The sequence below is a fragment of the Microtus ochrogaster genome, chromosome 10, assembly GCF_000317375.1.
Source record: "Microtus ochrogaster isolate Prairie Vole_2 chromosome 10, MicOch1.0, whole genome shotgun sequence".
NCBI lineage: Eukaryota > Metazoa > Chordata > Mammalia > Rodentia > Cricetidae > Microtus > Microtus ochrogaster.
In genome coordinates this window covers 59,080,999-59,097,606 of record NC_022016.1, presented here as the reverse complement: position 1 = coordinate 59,097,606, position 16,608 = coordinate 59,080,999, and the positions used below count along the sequence as shown (strand labels likewise).

Here is a 16,608-nt window from a genome sequence, read left to right as displayed (position 1 = left end):
GCGCCTCGGGGGCTGCTGCTCGCCCGCGCCTAGAGCTGCCGCCCCAGGGAGCCCGCCACGGCCGCGCCCCGGGCACGCTCGGTGGCGCCCAACGATGACCGCTCCCTGGCGGCGCCTCCGGAGTCTGGTTTGGGAATACTGGGCCGGGCTCCTCGTGTGCGCCTTCTGGATCCCAGACTCGCGCGGGATGCCCCACGTCATCCGGATCGGTAAGGGCTCCCCTGGAGCCGGGGGTCTCTGCGCGCTCGGGTGGGGACGGGAATTGGAGTGGGGGTGCTCTGAACGTGATCCGAGAGATTGTCCCAACCTCCCTCTAGGCTGCAGGGCTCGGATGTCTGCTGGGAGCTCTTGGTGGAGAGGACAAAGTTCCAAAGCCCGGGTCGCGGGCCTTACTTACGGGGAGGAGGCAACCGGGCCGCTGTGGGCAAGGGGCCCTAGGCACGCTCCGGGGAAGGCGACGCGGTGGAGTGTGGCAAAGGTTCCAGTCCCAACCCCGTGCCTCGGGGGAATTTCGTCGCGACTGTCAGCATGGATGGCCGCAGACCGAGTTCTGGGACGGGTTTCCGTGCAGAGTGGGAGCCCTGGGGAAGGCGACAACTTCTCTCCCCTTGTCGCGCCCCCCCCCCCCCATGGGCTCTTCTCCGAAGCTCGGGGACGGACGAGGGCAGGGAGTGCAGGGGATGGATTCGCCGAACGGGGGCAGCTGATCTCCTTGCTCCTGGCTGACCAAGGAGCGGAGCAGAAGAGGGGAAGCCCCCTGCACGTCGCTCCAACGCCCCCTCCCCCAGGCCCAGGCCTCTTTCGACCAGGGGTAACCGAGGCTAAGGAATGGAAGTGCAGGAGGCCGCCCAATGCTGCCGGAGACGGCAGCCGAGAGATGTGAGCGGCTTTAAAGTTAGCCGAAATCCCTCCGCAGCTGGCGGCGGCTGGCGATCTGCGCGCGGCTTTCTGGGGCTCTGGCTTCTCCGCTTCTCTCACCTCCACAGATTTCTTACTCTGGGCTTTAACTTTGTTGTGACCGCCTGAGGCACCCTGCGCGGCAGTTCTCGGGGCTGGGTGGGAGCAGGTGTGTGTCCCTGGCCAGCTGACCCGCGGGGCTGGGCCGGGATGGGCTACCCAGGAGCCTCGGTTACCGCGGGCCCAGCGCCTGCGTCGGGCCGGAGACCTTGCCAGCCCGGGTTCGCGAGGCACCAACATCTGGTGTGCAGTTCTACCCAGCCAGGGCCAGTTCCTCCTCCTCCGGGGCTCTCCACCGGGAGCCGACTTTGCTCCTACAAGAGCGGACTTTGGGGTGACCAGTGGTTTGATGAAAATGCAGGAAACTCGGGCCAGGCTTGGTTATCTGCACTTGAGGTTTTTCCTAGGATGCAGCCCTCCCGCTTACTCTCCCTAGAGCCCTGTCCTCTCGAACTCAGCTTCTGAAAGGGGACGGAAAACAGTCAGCTCTGCAGTCGTTGAGGTCTTCCAGTGCCTGCCCAGGACTCAGGACCAGGAATCAGAGAAGGCCAGGCACCTGAGGGGACCCTGGGGACAGTCCTCCCAGTCAAGCTTAACCCTTTGAAGCCTAGGTTTCTCCAGACTAGCCAAAAATGTTCTCTATCTCTGTTCCTGTCCCAGTGCTGGCTTGGACACCATTCCAACTAGTCCCTTAGTAGTGGGTCACTGCTTTCTTTATTTCTGCTCTCATTTCTTGTGATTTTTAGGGGACCTTCATGGTAGAGTGTCCTTGCGATAGAAAGGGAATCTCAAAGGGTGCTGTGCACCTCTTATATGCGTCACAGGTTCAGCCTTTCTTGGTCTTCCCTCTACAGAGTGGGATGGGTGTGTGCCCAGTCCACTGTCAGGAATGGAAGGCCTAGGAAGACAGGTGCAGGTGAACAGAGCCTCAGAGGTATGGTCTACAAATGGGCAGGGTACGTGGTTCTCACCTGCCCTTGTCGCTGTGACAGTACATAGAGCTGTACAGGGGTCTCCTCATTGCCCTGAAGGGAAACACGTTCCAAACCTGTGGCCCTTTCTTGGGCCACAGTGTAATAGCGCAATTAAGGACGGCAGAGCCTCCCCCCTTCTAATCTTCTTCATATTAAGCCCCAGGATTAATTAGCGTGTCGGCCCAGGCCATTTATATCCAAGAACCCTTCCCTATTTGATTCCAAGCCCGAGGACTGGGGTGCTGTACTGATGCCAAACGTGACTGCTGGAGCAGGGCCAGCTTTGGGTGGAGGATGGGAAGGCTCTGAGGCTTGCGGGGATTCTTTGGAGCTACCCTGGGAACTGAGCTTCTGTCCTTCCGGAGCTTGAGGTTGAACCCCAGCTGGAGTCAGGGCACGGGAGACTGTGGGGTGGGGGAAGCATACTGCAACCCAAAGATCCTGCCTTGGCTAGACTGGATGCCATCTCTCATTTCCCATCTCTGGGATCTGAGGCCTCTTGGCTGGGGTTGCAGGGATTGAGGCCCTGGAAATTGGCCTCCTCTGAAGCATGCTGGGTGCTTCTGCCAGAACTACTGGAGCTTGGAGCCCGAATCCCTTCTCCAGCAGCCAGGCGTCGCTGAGCAGTTTACCTGCAGGTGCAAGATGGGCTCTCTGGCCTGGGGAGTATGGTACCCGCCCCTTCTCTTTGTGCCTCTTTTGGGGGCTGAAATTCCCTTCTTAGACAAGGAGATGGATAGCTCAGCAGTGTGACTGAGTGTTCAAACAATCCGTCTTGAATAGATGAATTGCATTGCTCTGTCTTTTTGTAATTGTGTCTATCAGAGGAAGAGGTCAAGGCATTGATTGCTTGGATGGTTTGCGAGTAACAAAGGAGAGTGAGGGAGAGAGAGTGAGGGAGAGAGAGTAATTGGATTGTAGTCTGCGGGGGGGGGGGAATGATCATTGATTATTTTATATGAATATGTGGAAGATGTATTCTGTATGTGATTATCAAGGGCTGCCATTGAAGGCTTGTGAGGCAGATTGGTCTGCGTTTTATTATTGTTGTTGTCACCGTTATTGTTGTTTGAATGGATCCTGGTCTTAACTTAGGATAGGCAATTAAATGCAGGGTCTTCTCAGCCCAGTGAGCTTTAGTGACCTTCTGTGGGGACTTGGATTTACAGGTTCATAACCTAGAAGTTGAAGAGGAAGGTGACAGACCTAGAAGCTAGAGACTTGGATTTTCTGTTCTTTTTGCTCCTTGTGAACTGGATCACTTTGATACAATCCTATTCTTCCGACTCGGCTGCTCAGTTTCCCCAGATGGACACATGTGATGGACATAAATGGTGGTGTCAAGTTCCCTTTAGAACAGGCCAGCAGGAAACGGTTATCGTCCTTGTAGGGTTCCTGGTTATATCTTCCCTAGGACTACAGATATACTATAGGATCCAGGGCTGCTTGGAATTTGAAAAAGGAACCCGGCAGTGGTGGCAGCACCTGGGGAAACCTGGCAAGTCTTCCTTGTGACGAGGAGCCTGGTGGCTGGTAGTGAACTCTGGCCAGCCACTGGGGAAGTTCAAAGCCAAATGACTGCAGTGACATAAAGCAGGAGTAAGTGGGGGGGGGGCGGGATGGGAGGGAAGGGCACACCTAGCTCTGCGTTCTTGGAGCATCCGCAGACAGGGCAGCGCTAAGCCGTTTCTGAATGTACAGGGATCCATCCACCCTTCTCAGGGGAATAAAACCCCTCTCCCACGTGCCACTCCTCTGATCAGATCGTCCAAATTGTCCTGAACTCTCGCCCCTTGAGTTTAAGAGTCACCGCATGTAAAACAATGAGGGATTCTCTTGACTGGCGACGTGCGGAGACATTGCGCCTTGTAGGAGCAGACAGCCGCTGAATGAAGATCAATAGGGTTTTCCCCCCAGAAGTAAATAGCTTCAGACAAAACCTGGGAGTGGCCCGAGGGGCCTTAGAAAGCATTAACTTGAGGAATTCCTGCTCACTTTTCAGCCCAGCTGCTCCTGTCAGCTCCGGCTTCCTCCTTTCTCCAGCTGGAGTTTAATTTCTCCTCGATGCTCCCACTGCGCTGAGCTGTCTTTTGAAGGCCGGCCAGATGACCTGGGGCTTTTAGGATGTGGGGTGGGGTGGCCAGGCCTGTTTAAGCTTTTCCGAGGTCATGGGCATCCCCCTGTGGCTGCGCCTGATGGGTTGAGTTTAGAAGTCTTGCCCAATAGTGCTGTTTTAAAGAGGTTGATCTCTGTTCTGAACCCCTACAGAAATGCAGGAGTGCTTGGCTCCCTTCAGCATCCTCCATGACTCCCTCCCTGGGAGCCCCCATGTCCACACAGGCACCTTGTTCTAGCACTGGGAAGTAGAGTACCCTGCAGAGACAGAAGGCCCAGGTGAGCCTATAGGTGTTAGAGCTACCCTTCCTCGCTCAGCAGGCAAGGCCTAGGGAAGGAAGGCTGCAGGCTTCTGGTAGTCTTGGAAGGCGAGATTCATGCTTCTTAGCTAGGTCTGTCTCTAATGCACTGAGGATCCTCGCACAGTCGGCCTCCTCCTCCCGCTCCTGCAGCTGCAGCCTGAGCCCTGTCATCCTCCCTCAGGACCTTCTAGAGGCAAGTGGGTAGGGGATAGAGGTCTCCAGGCCCTGTCTGGCAACAGAGAGGCCTGACGTCCAAGAATAAGGCGCTCCTCTAGAGCCTGCAGCCAGCAGCCCCCCCCCCCCCGGCATATCCTCCACAGGCTAAAGTGGTGGGGTAGGAGCTCCGAGTAGGTAGAGTCCCCCAGAAGGTCAGACAAGAGCTGGCACCTTGGCCTTGCTTCCTGGAGCGCTTTTCTTCCCTGTGCTGATTCCTCGGCAGCAGCACCAGAGGGCAGTGTGTCTGTGCTCAGACGGCCACCCGAGTCTCCTGCCTGGGGCCCCTACTGAGTCTGGAGCATAATCAAAATAATAAAACACCAGCAATACCATGGCCATAGTTTATTGGGCACTTAATAGCTGCCAGGCTGTTTGGAACACTTTCCAAACAATGACAAGTAGCAGAGAGATAGTAAGTGTTCAATAAATGTAGCTGCCGCATTTTCTCCATATCTGATTGAGCATCTACTGTGTTGCTGGTGCCACCCCCTGTTTTATTTATTTATTTATTTTTTTGCAGACAAAGGAACTAAGCAAGGGGAACTCACTTCCCCAGGAGCCCATGCTAGTGTTTGGTAGACCCAGGATTTGGACTGCAGTCTGCTTCCAGATCTGGTGCTTAGAGCTGGCTATGTAGTTTGAAGATCACAGCAATCTATAAAGGGGCGAAATGTAGGTTTCACGCCCATGGTTCTGGAAGCTGAGCAAGGAAGGCCTTGCAGGGTGGTTCTAGGGCTCTCCCTGGTCCAGGATAGTTTCTGCACCACGGTTTAGTCCCGTCAGGGCTCATGTGTAGCGTCAGGCTGGCCTTGCTGATTAGCCGTAGGGTAGATTGCTTCCTTCTGTGGAAAGGGGTGGATATCCAGGAAGACACACACTACTATGTTTTTTTTTTTTTTCTGTACCCCACCTAGCCTTGGCTTCTTGATGGTCCAGGGCTTTAGTTCAAGCCACAGAGAAAGGCTGGATTCTTCCATGGGAGAGGCCAGTCTACCCACAGAAACCCCAGGGCTTGGAGTTTCGCAGGATATCCTCAAAGATACTGTCAAAGCTTTGAGCCGCAAGGGCCCTGTGTGTATCTCTCCTCCCTTCTCCATCACCCTTGAGCTGGCAAAAGAAGCTATGTGGTGGGTGGGCTTCTCTTTGTTCTTTCTGCCCTGTCTCGCCGCCCTCTTCCTACCCTGGTCTCGTTCCCTCTGCTCCCCATCATCCTCTGCAGGCTACCGATAGTTTTTATGTCGCTCTATTTTTAAGCAAGAGTCACATGCCTATCTTCTAAATGGAGTCTATCTGGGTTGGAAGCGAGACTGGTGGGCAGCGTACAGGGCATGGCGGTTGCTGTCAGCAGCTGCCACTCCGCTAGTAAATGGAGCTGTCTCCCTTGCTCACTGCAGCAGGGACACATTTAGGACTGGCTTGGACGGAGGGGTCGGCATGTCGTATATTGCCCAGTTTCCCTGTCTGCAAAGCGGGGAGATATAAAATGCAGGTCTCCCAGAGTCAGATAGTTGTGATGTCTTTCCAAAAAAAGCTTAAGTGGCTCCAAAGACCAACATTAGTTCTTTGCTGTTATTCTGGTAGTCAGAGACCTTCCAGAGACTGGGCTGGGGTTGAAACTCCCAGGGTGTCAGGATTTAAGGAAGCTTTCAAAAGATGAGGACCTTGAGCTTACCTCGATGATGCAGCGGTGAGTGCCTCCTTAAATCCAGGCTCTGCCCATCTGGGTGAGCTTCTGGTTTTTATAGTTTTTGGATTTCGAGAGGCAGAACTGTGAGACACAGCTCTAACCAACGGGGCTTGGAGGGGTGAGGCTGGGGGAGGGGCCAGGGAGCTGGAGGTGAGGGCAACAGGCTGTTTGATTTTTGTTTTTCTTCCCCTTTTAACACATTTTTACAGCAGCTAGGCCTCAAAGCCTACTGTGCCTGCACCCTTCCCCCACCTGACTTTGTCCCTCTCTTTGGAATTGCCTCTGGAGTCCGGGCTGCCTCTCCTCTACCTGCCTCCCCTTCTGCTGGCATTTCCTTCTCCTCAGAGCTCATTTACAGTGCGAGTTCCTGCGTCTGCTTCTCTTGACCTTTACACCTTGTTTGCGGGTGTTGTTGACCTTGACTGTGGTTAGGCTTGGGATGGATCTTGGTTTTCTCTAATGCTTGTGACCCTGCCTCCTGCTTTAGACAAGGGTCTGCCCAAGGTTGCCCACAGCCATCTTTCCCAATCATACCCAAATGGATGTTTCCTAAGGATGTATTTTATGGATGCTAAGCTAGGCTTTTTCCTTTATGTTTTCACATAGACGCCAGCATGGGCATCACGTGCTGTGTCTGTGCTTACTTACCATTTTTTTTTCCTTTCTTGGCACCTCTAACTAATGATGTGACTGGGTTTGATGAGACATGGTTGACTGTCATTTCAGTGTGAGCCTCCTCATGTGTGCTTGCTTCATGACCTCTGGTGAGTCACTTCCCCTCCGAACCTCTATCTCTTCTTTGGCCAGGAGAGAAACAGTAGCATTTAGTGAGCTTCTTGGTCTGTTGTTTTTGACCCACAAACACTTCATATGGTTGAGCCTTATAGGGCTGCCTTCCCAGGGACGCCTTGTGGATTAAAGGAGATAGAGTGTGTGAAGCTCTTTGTAGGGCGCCTAACGTTTAATAACTGAGAAGGAGAAGGAAGGGTTCCCCAGGATGAAGGCTGTGTCTCTGCCGTCAGACGGGGCTCTGAAGCTTGTGCTCCGTGCTTTGTGTTTTACTCTGGCGTTCATGCTCCGTGTGGCTCTCCGTGTGGCGTTTGCTCGTTTCACACATGCCAGCGTACCGTAATGTGGAATGGGCAAGTCCAAACCGCTGTGCCAATTACAAGAGCAAGAGAGGTGCCCTTCCTAGGACACTCCTGGACCATTATTTATCACACACCTGCAGCCCGGGGCGTTGCATTTGCATTTGCAGCATTTAATTGAAATGCTTTTTAAAAGCGTGTGTTCAGAGCTGGGAAGACTCAGGGGGTGGGAGTGGGATGCTCTTGAGGAAGTCGTCTGGGGAATTCTGGTTAGCCCACCCTTCTTGAATAGAGTGTTCAATGTTTGTTTATTGGACAGGTCAGTGGGGATGGGAGGTGGTCTGTGGCTAGGTCAGAGGGACAGAGATTGCTGGCTCTTTGGGGGAGATGCCAGGTAATGAAGGCCCCTGCAAAAGTTGGGGAAGGGAGCCCCTGGCTGTCCCCGTGGTGATGCAAGGATTGGAGATAATGAACCGGGTGGGAACTGGGGGAGTGTTGAGCCTCCACTCCAGATCCTTTGGTGCTGTGCTCAGTGGTGGTGAAGGACTGCAGACAGAGAAAAGGAGCGAAGATTCCTGTTTGTTGTCAAGAGGGTTCCAGTCCATAGGAGACAATTAAGTCTCCTGCTATTCAAGAGGCGATGCAGACAGGCTGCTGGTGGAAGGGGTTTTATAGAGTTTTCAGAAAAAAAGCTGCAGGAACGAGCTCTTTAAATATGGCAACGCCAGGGAACTCTGCAAAGCCTCCCTGCCTCTGCTTTGCAGAACTGAATGCGCTATTCCAAAGAGCTGCCCAATTGGGCGGAAAAGCGGGAGCGGGAAGCCAAGGACTTCCCAGGGCTCCAAGCATCTTCCTTCCTTCCTGTCTTCAGTGAAGAATCACAGAATTCAGGCTGCAGAGAACTCCAGGAGTCATGCTGGGGTCCTGGTTCTCCAATATTAGCGTTCCTCAGAATCATGGAAAACTCCTTCAGACACTTACTGCCAGGACCCAAGCCCCAGAGGGTTGCAACTCAGCTAATCTAGGGTGAAGCTTATGGGTTTGCATTTGTTAAGGGTTCCCTGATAAAGTGAGCGCTGCTGGCCTGAGATTCTGCGCTTTTCCTTCCTTCCTTTTTCCCCTCCCCTCTCCCCACTTCCTTTGTTTGCTTGTTTGCTTGCTTACTTGCTTTGAGTCAGTGTCTCACTTTGCAGCCCAGGCAGACGTCAAATTCTCTGCCATCCTTTTGCGTCAGTCTCTGGAGTGCTAGGATGATAGAGAGCTATCATATCCACTTTGGGTGCCACCTTTTGAGAGACCATTGTTACAACATGGTGGAGGATCTATCTCCCTGTAGCCAGCCTCTAGCTAAGTAGCACCAGTCTAGGGAGCTTGCAGCTTTTAGGTCCCACCCCTTCTTTAGTTCAGTGTTGGCTGCAGATATCCAACTTGGAAGGGAAAAATACATCTGCTGGCAGTTCTGAGAAGCCAATAGGACTCCTGTCTTGGGAATGTGAACTCTAGCATCCAGCTATCTGAGCTTAAAATCCCTTCCTTCCCGGCTATGTGAATTTGGATAAATCACTTCTCAGGTGTAGATTCCCTCACCTGTGGAATCGGAACCAGTAGCTTTCTCCTCAAGGGATTCTGTGAGAACCAGCAGGCTTGGCATAAGGTGGGGTGGGGTGGGTGAGAAACACAAAACCTTTTTTTTTTTTAATTGAGCATTGTGGATAAGTTTGCAGGTTCTGGATTCCAACACACTAACTTCAGAGCCTGTCTTTGTAACTTCCCATTTGTGCAGTCTTGAGCAGTTACCTATCTCGAAATGCTACTCGCAGTGATCATATCTGTCTCCTGGAGTTTGGTGAAGATTGGGCGAGTTAACGCATAGGAAGCACTTAAAATTCCCTATGTGAGCACTCTGTGTAGCTGCTCCCCATTGCTCTTGCTATTAGATCACCTGGACACTGGTCCAGGTGGGCCCGCTTCCCTACCCTGACAAATATAAAGGATATCCTTCGTTCCAAAGATGCCCAGCTCCCCGAGCACCTTGCCTTCTTTGATACTGCTTATTTATTGAAACTGGTGAGGCCCCATCTTCCTGGATCTTAGCCTTGGTCTCTAATAAGGCAACCCCTGGTTACATTTTGCGTTTAAACAGCTATTTCTCTTTATTGAGCTGTGCCAAGCTGGTGGTATCCTAAGATATGAAGTCTTTTTTTGTTTGTTTGTTTCTTTTGATACAATGTTTCACCAAGTATCCTTGGCTGGCCTAGAGCTTACTATGTAGCCCAGGCTGGCCACAAACTCAGAGATACAGCTATCTCTGCCTCCGGAGTGCTGGAATTAAAGGCATGTGCCACCACCACCCAGTCTCTGAGGTCTTTGCCACAAGAGTCACTGCCAGCCAGCCTATAACTTCTCTCATCCTCTTGGTGACAGTGACTTTCAACACCTCAAGGCAGGGCCTGTCGCGTATCTCCAGGGAGTTCAGTCATTGCATCTTTGGGTAGTATTTTCTTTTTCTTGTTCACGGTCGGTGGACCACCTAGGCCTGTTGCCACAGTTCCATATCAGAAAGTAGGTATGAATGTCACCGTTCCCTTCCTCTGTGGTTTCCTTCCTGGGGACTGTAGAGATGAAGTGGCTATGGCCTGGAGCTGGGAAGCCCTGTTCAGCAGCAAAGCTTTGGGGACTGCCTGTTATGTTGTCTAGCATGCCTTGTGCCATCAGAGCCTGGGCTGGACAGGCCTTTCTTACAGCCATGTCTGTTTTGATACAGGACATGGCCGACGTCAGTACCTGCTAGATTCATCACATGACCTTGGATTCTCCCACCCTAAGTCACCTCAATCTTTAGGCCTCTGCGTTCTCCGTGGCAGCGGCCACGGTCTCTGGACTCAGGCTCAGCCCATCATCTTCTCCCATCTTCTGTTCTTCTCTACCAAATGTTTAAGACCTCCTGAAGGCTCTGCTTCTCCACTCTCACCCCTGACTTCTGCCCTGCTTTTCTGTCTGGACAACTGCTCATACTCACTTCTCAGCAAACACATCTTCTCCTCCAGGAAGTATTTCTGATCTCCACTGCCTTCTGCACATCTTCACAGCCCCCTTCCCTGCCCTGGGTATAATGCTCAGCATATTGTTCTCAGTCACCGTAGCAATAAACACGGGGACAGCATGGAGCTCGCTGTGCTTGCCCTCTGCTGGACTCTGTGTCCTGTACAGTCTGTGCTTGACTCATCATCGACAATGAGTAGACACTTGCCAATCAAACAAATATATCCATGACTATGGTCATATGGACAGAAGGTCACCTAACTGCCTTGCCATTCATTTCAGCACCTTTTCTGTCTCATCCATGAGGATTTTCTAAACCTGCATTTTTTTTTCTCTGAAGTCAAGGCCTCTGGTAGTCTCCCAACACACAGAAGGCCTCTTCTTTGCCAAGACCTTTCCCATCTAATCTACTGGGTTACACTGGAGTGGTGGGGGCAGTGAGCCCTTCTTTTCCAAGTCCCCAAGAGGGCATTCCATTCTTGCTTCATATCTTGATAGCTCTCCTCCTGAGAGACACAGCTGTCCCCTTCCTGAAGAGGCCGAGGATGCAGCCATGACCCTTCTGCTTTTCTGACCTCACCCCTCTCCTTGGCCCTTGTTCCTCAGCATTTCTAATGTTCTCTTGGAGACTGCTCTAAGGATATGAACTTGTACCACGTGGTCCTTAACAAGAGCTGTGGCTGAGCCATTTGCGCCTCCTCCAGTCATAGATCGGCTACCCCTTCTTCCTTTCTTTGCCACCTGTCTGGATCCTGCTGGGCAGTGTAGATAGTGGATTGACATGACAGCTGAGGTGTGACATGGAGATCTGTACATCCCATCTGGGTGCTCGAAGTGCACGTATGCGTGTGCATGTGCTATATACTTGCCAGAGATGCTTCAAGGAGCATTGATTCTGTCGAGCTAGATGACCAGGTTGGGGCTTGGTAGCTGTTCTTTGTCCAAAGCCGGATGAGTGACAGCAGTCTTCCCTTTGGGTTCCTGGGGAAACTGAGGACTGTGGTCCTCACACTTCCCGAGTATCTGTATGGCCTGTCCACCTCTGTAGTATAAATGAGAGTGATATGAGATCGTGAAGTAGCCCTCGCCATGCCCTTAGGGACATAGCAGAGGGGGACAGCCCCCTACTGAAGCCAGGGACTTCCATTTCCTCATGTCCTTCTGGAGGAAATCAGGTGACACTTCATGAGCAGCAAGAGCCTGTTGCTGACAAGGCCATTTTTACTCCAGTTTAATAGAGGCGACAGCCGTCTATTTCACTTGTCTCGTAACATCGAATCAGTAAATAAAATATGGGGTAACTCTCAGGTTAAACTGAATTACAGCTGATCCCTGGGGAGGGAGGCTTGGGGGAGCCTCTAACAGGAAGATTGAGTCCCTGACTTATTATAAGAGAAGTAGAGCCTGGGTTTTTCTCCGGAATCGGGGAGATCCTTTCTCATGTGGGAGGAGACCAGGTCATAGTGTTCGATGTTATCAGAGTCCATAGACGAACCAGGGCACCAGTGTGGCCATCGCCAGTGTTGGGGACCTTATGGGTATCGCTCTCATTTGCTACAGGATACTGAGGTCACAAGAAAAATGACCGGTTCTATGTTTTTTGGTGAGCCATAGGGGAAAATGAAGCTAAAGCACAGACTTCTGGCCCTGATCTCTTAACACATGCACGAGCACGTGCACATACACACGTGCACGCATGTGTGCACACACACACATCACTTTGAACTTTATAGGTGTTTTTTTTTTATTACTAGAGACAGGATTTCAGCCTATTACCCAGGCTGGTCCTGAATTCCCGAGTTCAAGTGATCCCCCTGCATCAGCTATGTGAGTAGCTCTGGCTACTGGCACAAGCAGCTCTGCTTGACTAGACGAGCAGTCTTTAGAGATCTACACAGACTAGAATTGTCCAGTGTGGAAAAAAACGCCTCTGAAATATCTTTCCACAGAGAGAAAATGCAGATTGGGTCTGTATGTGTTTATAAAAGCTCCCAGATAATAACCCTGCTGGCTCAGAGGCGGGGGTGGGCGTGGGTGGTTGCCCTGGAGTTGCCGTCACGTTCAGCACCACGGAGAGCAGCCAGTTTCTGGGCTAGGACCGGCTGTTTTGCTTGCTCTGTGACTCTTCTTTCTAGTCCCGGTGTGGCTAAGGTCACACTAAACAGGTGTTCTGCCTTCCAGTGTAGGTCCCCGAAGGCTCTGGTAGTCACATACAGGGAAGCAGTCTCTAAGAAGTCCACAGTTGGTGAAGAAACACCAGGAATTTCATTTGAGTCAAGTAACACATGGTTAAGGAAGGGGAAGCCTCTGGGTAGAATTTCTCCCTTTTCTTCCCTTCCACATAAACTGTTCTTAAATCTTTGGTGCCGTGTACGGCTTGTCTGCTAGGGAGCAGTAGCAGATGACAAAATGCATGAGCATTCGCCTGTCAGATAACACACCTGATAACCACGAGTCTCTGCTTGGCCTGCCGGCGTCATCTTTCACATTGCATTTGGTAAGTGGGCTTCCATAATGCAGTTTCATCCTGCTAAATGTGATTTCTTAAATGTGTTTTCTGTGTTATTGTTTCCTGAGCTGTGGAGCCCTGTACACCTGTAATAGAACCTTATTTTCTGCTAATAAATAAAATTACTATTCATTCAGGTGATGGGAAACCAATGTGTCACAGCTTTGTGGTGTTCCCTCAAAGAGCCCCGGCTCCGGCTCCAGGTGCGTTGTCACCTGGATGTGTCAGAGAAGCCTAGTGATGGGGGGGGAGGGGGACAGAGGCATCTCCGAGACAGGAAGATCCAGTCAGGAGAGAGGGTCACATATCTCAGAGGTCAGAGGATGGGGTAGCTTTTGTCCATCACCAGGGGACTGAGAATTGGCTGGGAGTACTTGCATCAAAAACCAAGGAGACAAAGACAACCACACATGTCAAAACAACTGAAGAATTGCCATTTGGGCTCTTTGGACTTCAGAAGAAAGATGGTCCCAGAAGCTTACAGCAGGTAGCAGGACCTAGAACGTGCAGTGGGAGAGTGGGCTGTGGCAGCTTTAATTAGAGCTGATTTTGAGGCCCTGGTTTGAGACATGTCAGCATGAAGGGATTGGGGATTTTTTTTTCTTCCCTTAAGAAAGCAGAAGCAGGAGAAAAGCTGCTTTGGAAATGTGGCTATTTTTACGCTGTTTGTAATTTTGTGTTTATTTCCTGTCTTTTTCACGTGGATTCTGGGCTGACTCATTGATTCAGCAAACATTAGTGGAGTGCCCAGTCTGTGCCGCAGAGTACACAGGACCTGGAACCGCAGGGGCGGGGTGCAGCTGCATTCTGAACTAGGGAGCTTCTCAGGGTCCTCCCTGTGGATCCAGGTAGTGATAACACCAGGGTCCCTCACACTGAGGTGTGTCCAGCCCTGTGCTTGGAGCATCCTTGTTTTCCTGCATCCTGGGGTGAAGTAACGGAGTTCAGAGATGCTCAGAGCTGAGCTGCACCCATAACACCACAGGCATGGGAGGGACGCCCATCTTCTCCAACCACTCTTCTGCCCTCCTGGTGTACCTTTCCTCTACCAGACAAAATTTTCAGTTTGTTTTCTCCCAGGAACGGTCATGCTTCATCTTCCCCTCCAGGGTTCATTTTGGTTCTGCCTTTAGACAGAAATTCCTTCTAACTTTTTTAGGTAGGTAGGTAGGTAGGTAGGTAGGGAGAGAGAGAGAGAGAGAGAGAGAGAGAGAGAGAGAGAGAGAGAGAGAGAGAGAGAACGAGAACTCAGGCACGTGCATGGGTGAGCCATGCAAGAGTGCTTGGGTAGCTTCAATTACTCCTCCACATTAGGTTTTGCATAAGGTCCCTCACTGAACCCGGAGTGCACAGTTTGGCTAGACTGGCTGGCCAGCAGGACCTTGGGATTTGCTTGTCTCTACCCTCCAGCATTGGAGTTACAGATGTTCGCAGCCATGTCTGGGTTTTACAGAGGTGCTGAGAAGCTGAACTCGGGTCTTCATACTGTGCCACAAACATTTTGCCCACTGAGCTGTCTCCCCAGCCCCCAGAATGCACTTTCTGAGTGTCTAAGAGATGTGATTCTCCTTTATTTCCAGCTAGTCCAGATTCTTCCTGCTGCTTCAGAGTAAAGCTCTCAGTTCCGGGGCATGACCTGCCTCTCCGCCTCTCCTTAGGGCATAGAGACCTCTAGCTCGAGGCTCATTCGTTTCCAGGGCTTCTCCTTCTGGGGCTGCAGCAAAGAAGCTCTCAGACAATTAAACTAAAATGACTACACACTTTCCCTCACAGGGCTTTGGACAGATTTATAATATTTTCTTTTTTAAAAAATTGGGCCTTTTTTCATGGAGACAATGATTTATGAAATAATCAATTTCTTTATCTACCTAATACATTGGAGTGATCCGTCAGTTCAAGCATCAATCTCCCTGGGGCTGGGGAGGGCCAGCGGTCTAACAGCCTGGCTCATCAGGCAAAGGGCAGGTTTCCCTGTGAGCTGTTTTGCAGCTGAGACTGGACAGAGAGCCTTGGGAGGAAGGACTAAGCCTCCTGTAGACGCCTTCCAGCTCACAGGTAGTGCTTTCTTCTCACCAGTCTCTGCCACCCCAGGGGAATGGGCACAGTGCACGATGCCCCCATTACACAGCTTTGGAGACTGAGTACCTGAGGAGGTGGATGGAGCAGCTGATAAAATGCTTGCCTGGCAAGCACGAGGATCTGAGCTTGATTCCCAGAACCCAGTATGAACATCCCAGGGCTGAGAAAGTGGAGCCAGGGGAGTCACTGAATGCACTGGCCAGGCAGCCTATTTTCCTTACGGAGTTCCAGGACAGCGAGAGACCCTGGAGAAAACCCGTCTCCAAGCAGGCGATGATCTTCCTAAGGATGACCCCGGAAATCTGTGTTCTCTGATGTTCCACACACATGCATCTGTGCGTGTGCGCCTGCACACACACGTGTGAATGTGCAGCTTCACACACATGCACACTTCCATGAACACACACTCATACATACACAGAGAGAGACACATATGAAAAGGACAGGAACTCGAAGCCATGAAGGCAAGAGTGACTGTCTGTAAATCTCTAGCTTCAGGCTGGTGAGATGGTTTAACCAGTAATGGCCTTTGTCACCAAGTCTACCTGAGTTTAACCCCCCAGGACCCACATGGTGGCCAGAGAGAACTGACTCCCACAAATCATCTTCTGACCTCCGCATATGCATGGCATATGTAATTTTAAAAAAAGTCTCGGGTCTATAGTAAGTGGGAAGCAGGCCTGGCCTGAGAGGTCCCTGCAGGATTGAGACAGGTGAGTGCCAGCCAGTACTAGCCTTCTTATTTCTCGTGCTATTTGAGGAGTTAGTAAACTGTCTCATGGGGGCAGTGGGCTTCCTGTAATGAAGACACACACAGCTTGGCTTCTGACGTCAGAGAGCAGCCCGGGATTCTCTCCCTGGGAAATTTGCAGTCTGCCCAGCTGTACGCCTAAGGCTGATGAGGACACCCAGGTTTTCCGAGTTCCTGAAAAGGCCAAGGCTCTGCCAGCTCCAGCTTCTGCAAACCCCATGGAGGCCAAGCTCAAGGTGGTGTTTGCCGAGAACCCTCGGAGCTCTGTCCCTACTGCCTCCACAGCTCATCTTGTGGTGATGTCCCCCGGGTCAATGAGGAAACCGGTTCCTGCAGCCTGCTGGAAGTCTCAGCAAGCACAACACAGACCTGGCCTGCTTGGTTCCCATCTCTGATGTATGCAGCTTCCTTCTGCAGGAGCAGAGACTGACATCTGAAACAGAAGGCCTGGGGTCAGGCAGCAAACCCTCAGAGTGGGAACTTCATTCACGGAGTGGTGACTCACCACAGGTGGCTTACTGCATACTCATTGTGGGTCAGTCTCCTGCCAGATGCCAAGGTCAGCAAGGCAAGCAGAGTCCTCGTTCTTCGGAAGCTCACAGTCTGGCAGCAGAGGCAGATATCAAAGCAGGTTCCAAGGGGAGAGTTCAGGATTAAGAAAATGCCACGAGACTCAAAGCAGCAAGAAAGGTCAGCTAGGTGAGTGTGAAGGGGAGGAGCGAGGAAAGAGCTCCCAGTTAGCAGATAGAATGTGTTCAGATGCCCAAGGGACTGGCAGTGGCATAAGTTGGGCTGTGTGAGACCATCAGCTTTGCAGGCAAGCACAATCAAATACCAGCAGCTTCACATTGCAAACGTATTGAAAACCTCAAGGAAGCCCAAGAGTGA

The 16,608-nt window shown here is 51.7% G+C and overlaps 1 protein-coding gene across 1 annotated transcript in view; it reads left to right on the top strand.

Moving 5' to 3' along the window:
* Window positions 1-6: 6 nt before the first annotated feature.
* Grik3 (glutamate ionotropic receptor kainate type subunit 3) overlaps window positions 7-16,608 on the top strand; it is a 224,765-nt gene continuing 208,163 nt past the window's right edge. Inside the window, exon 1 of the mRNA XM_005353258.2 lies at window positions 7-209. Coding sequence (XP_005353315.1) covers window positions 95-209 — 115 coding nt within the window. The 5' untranslated portion in view covers window positions 7-94. The remainder of the gene's footprint in view (window positions 210-16,608) is intronic.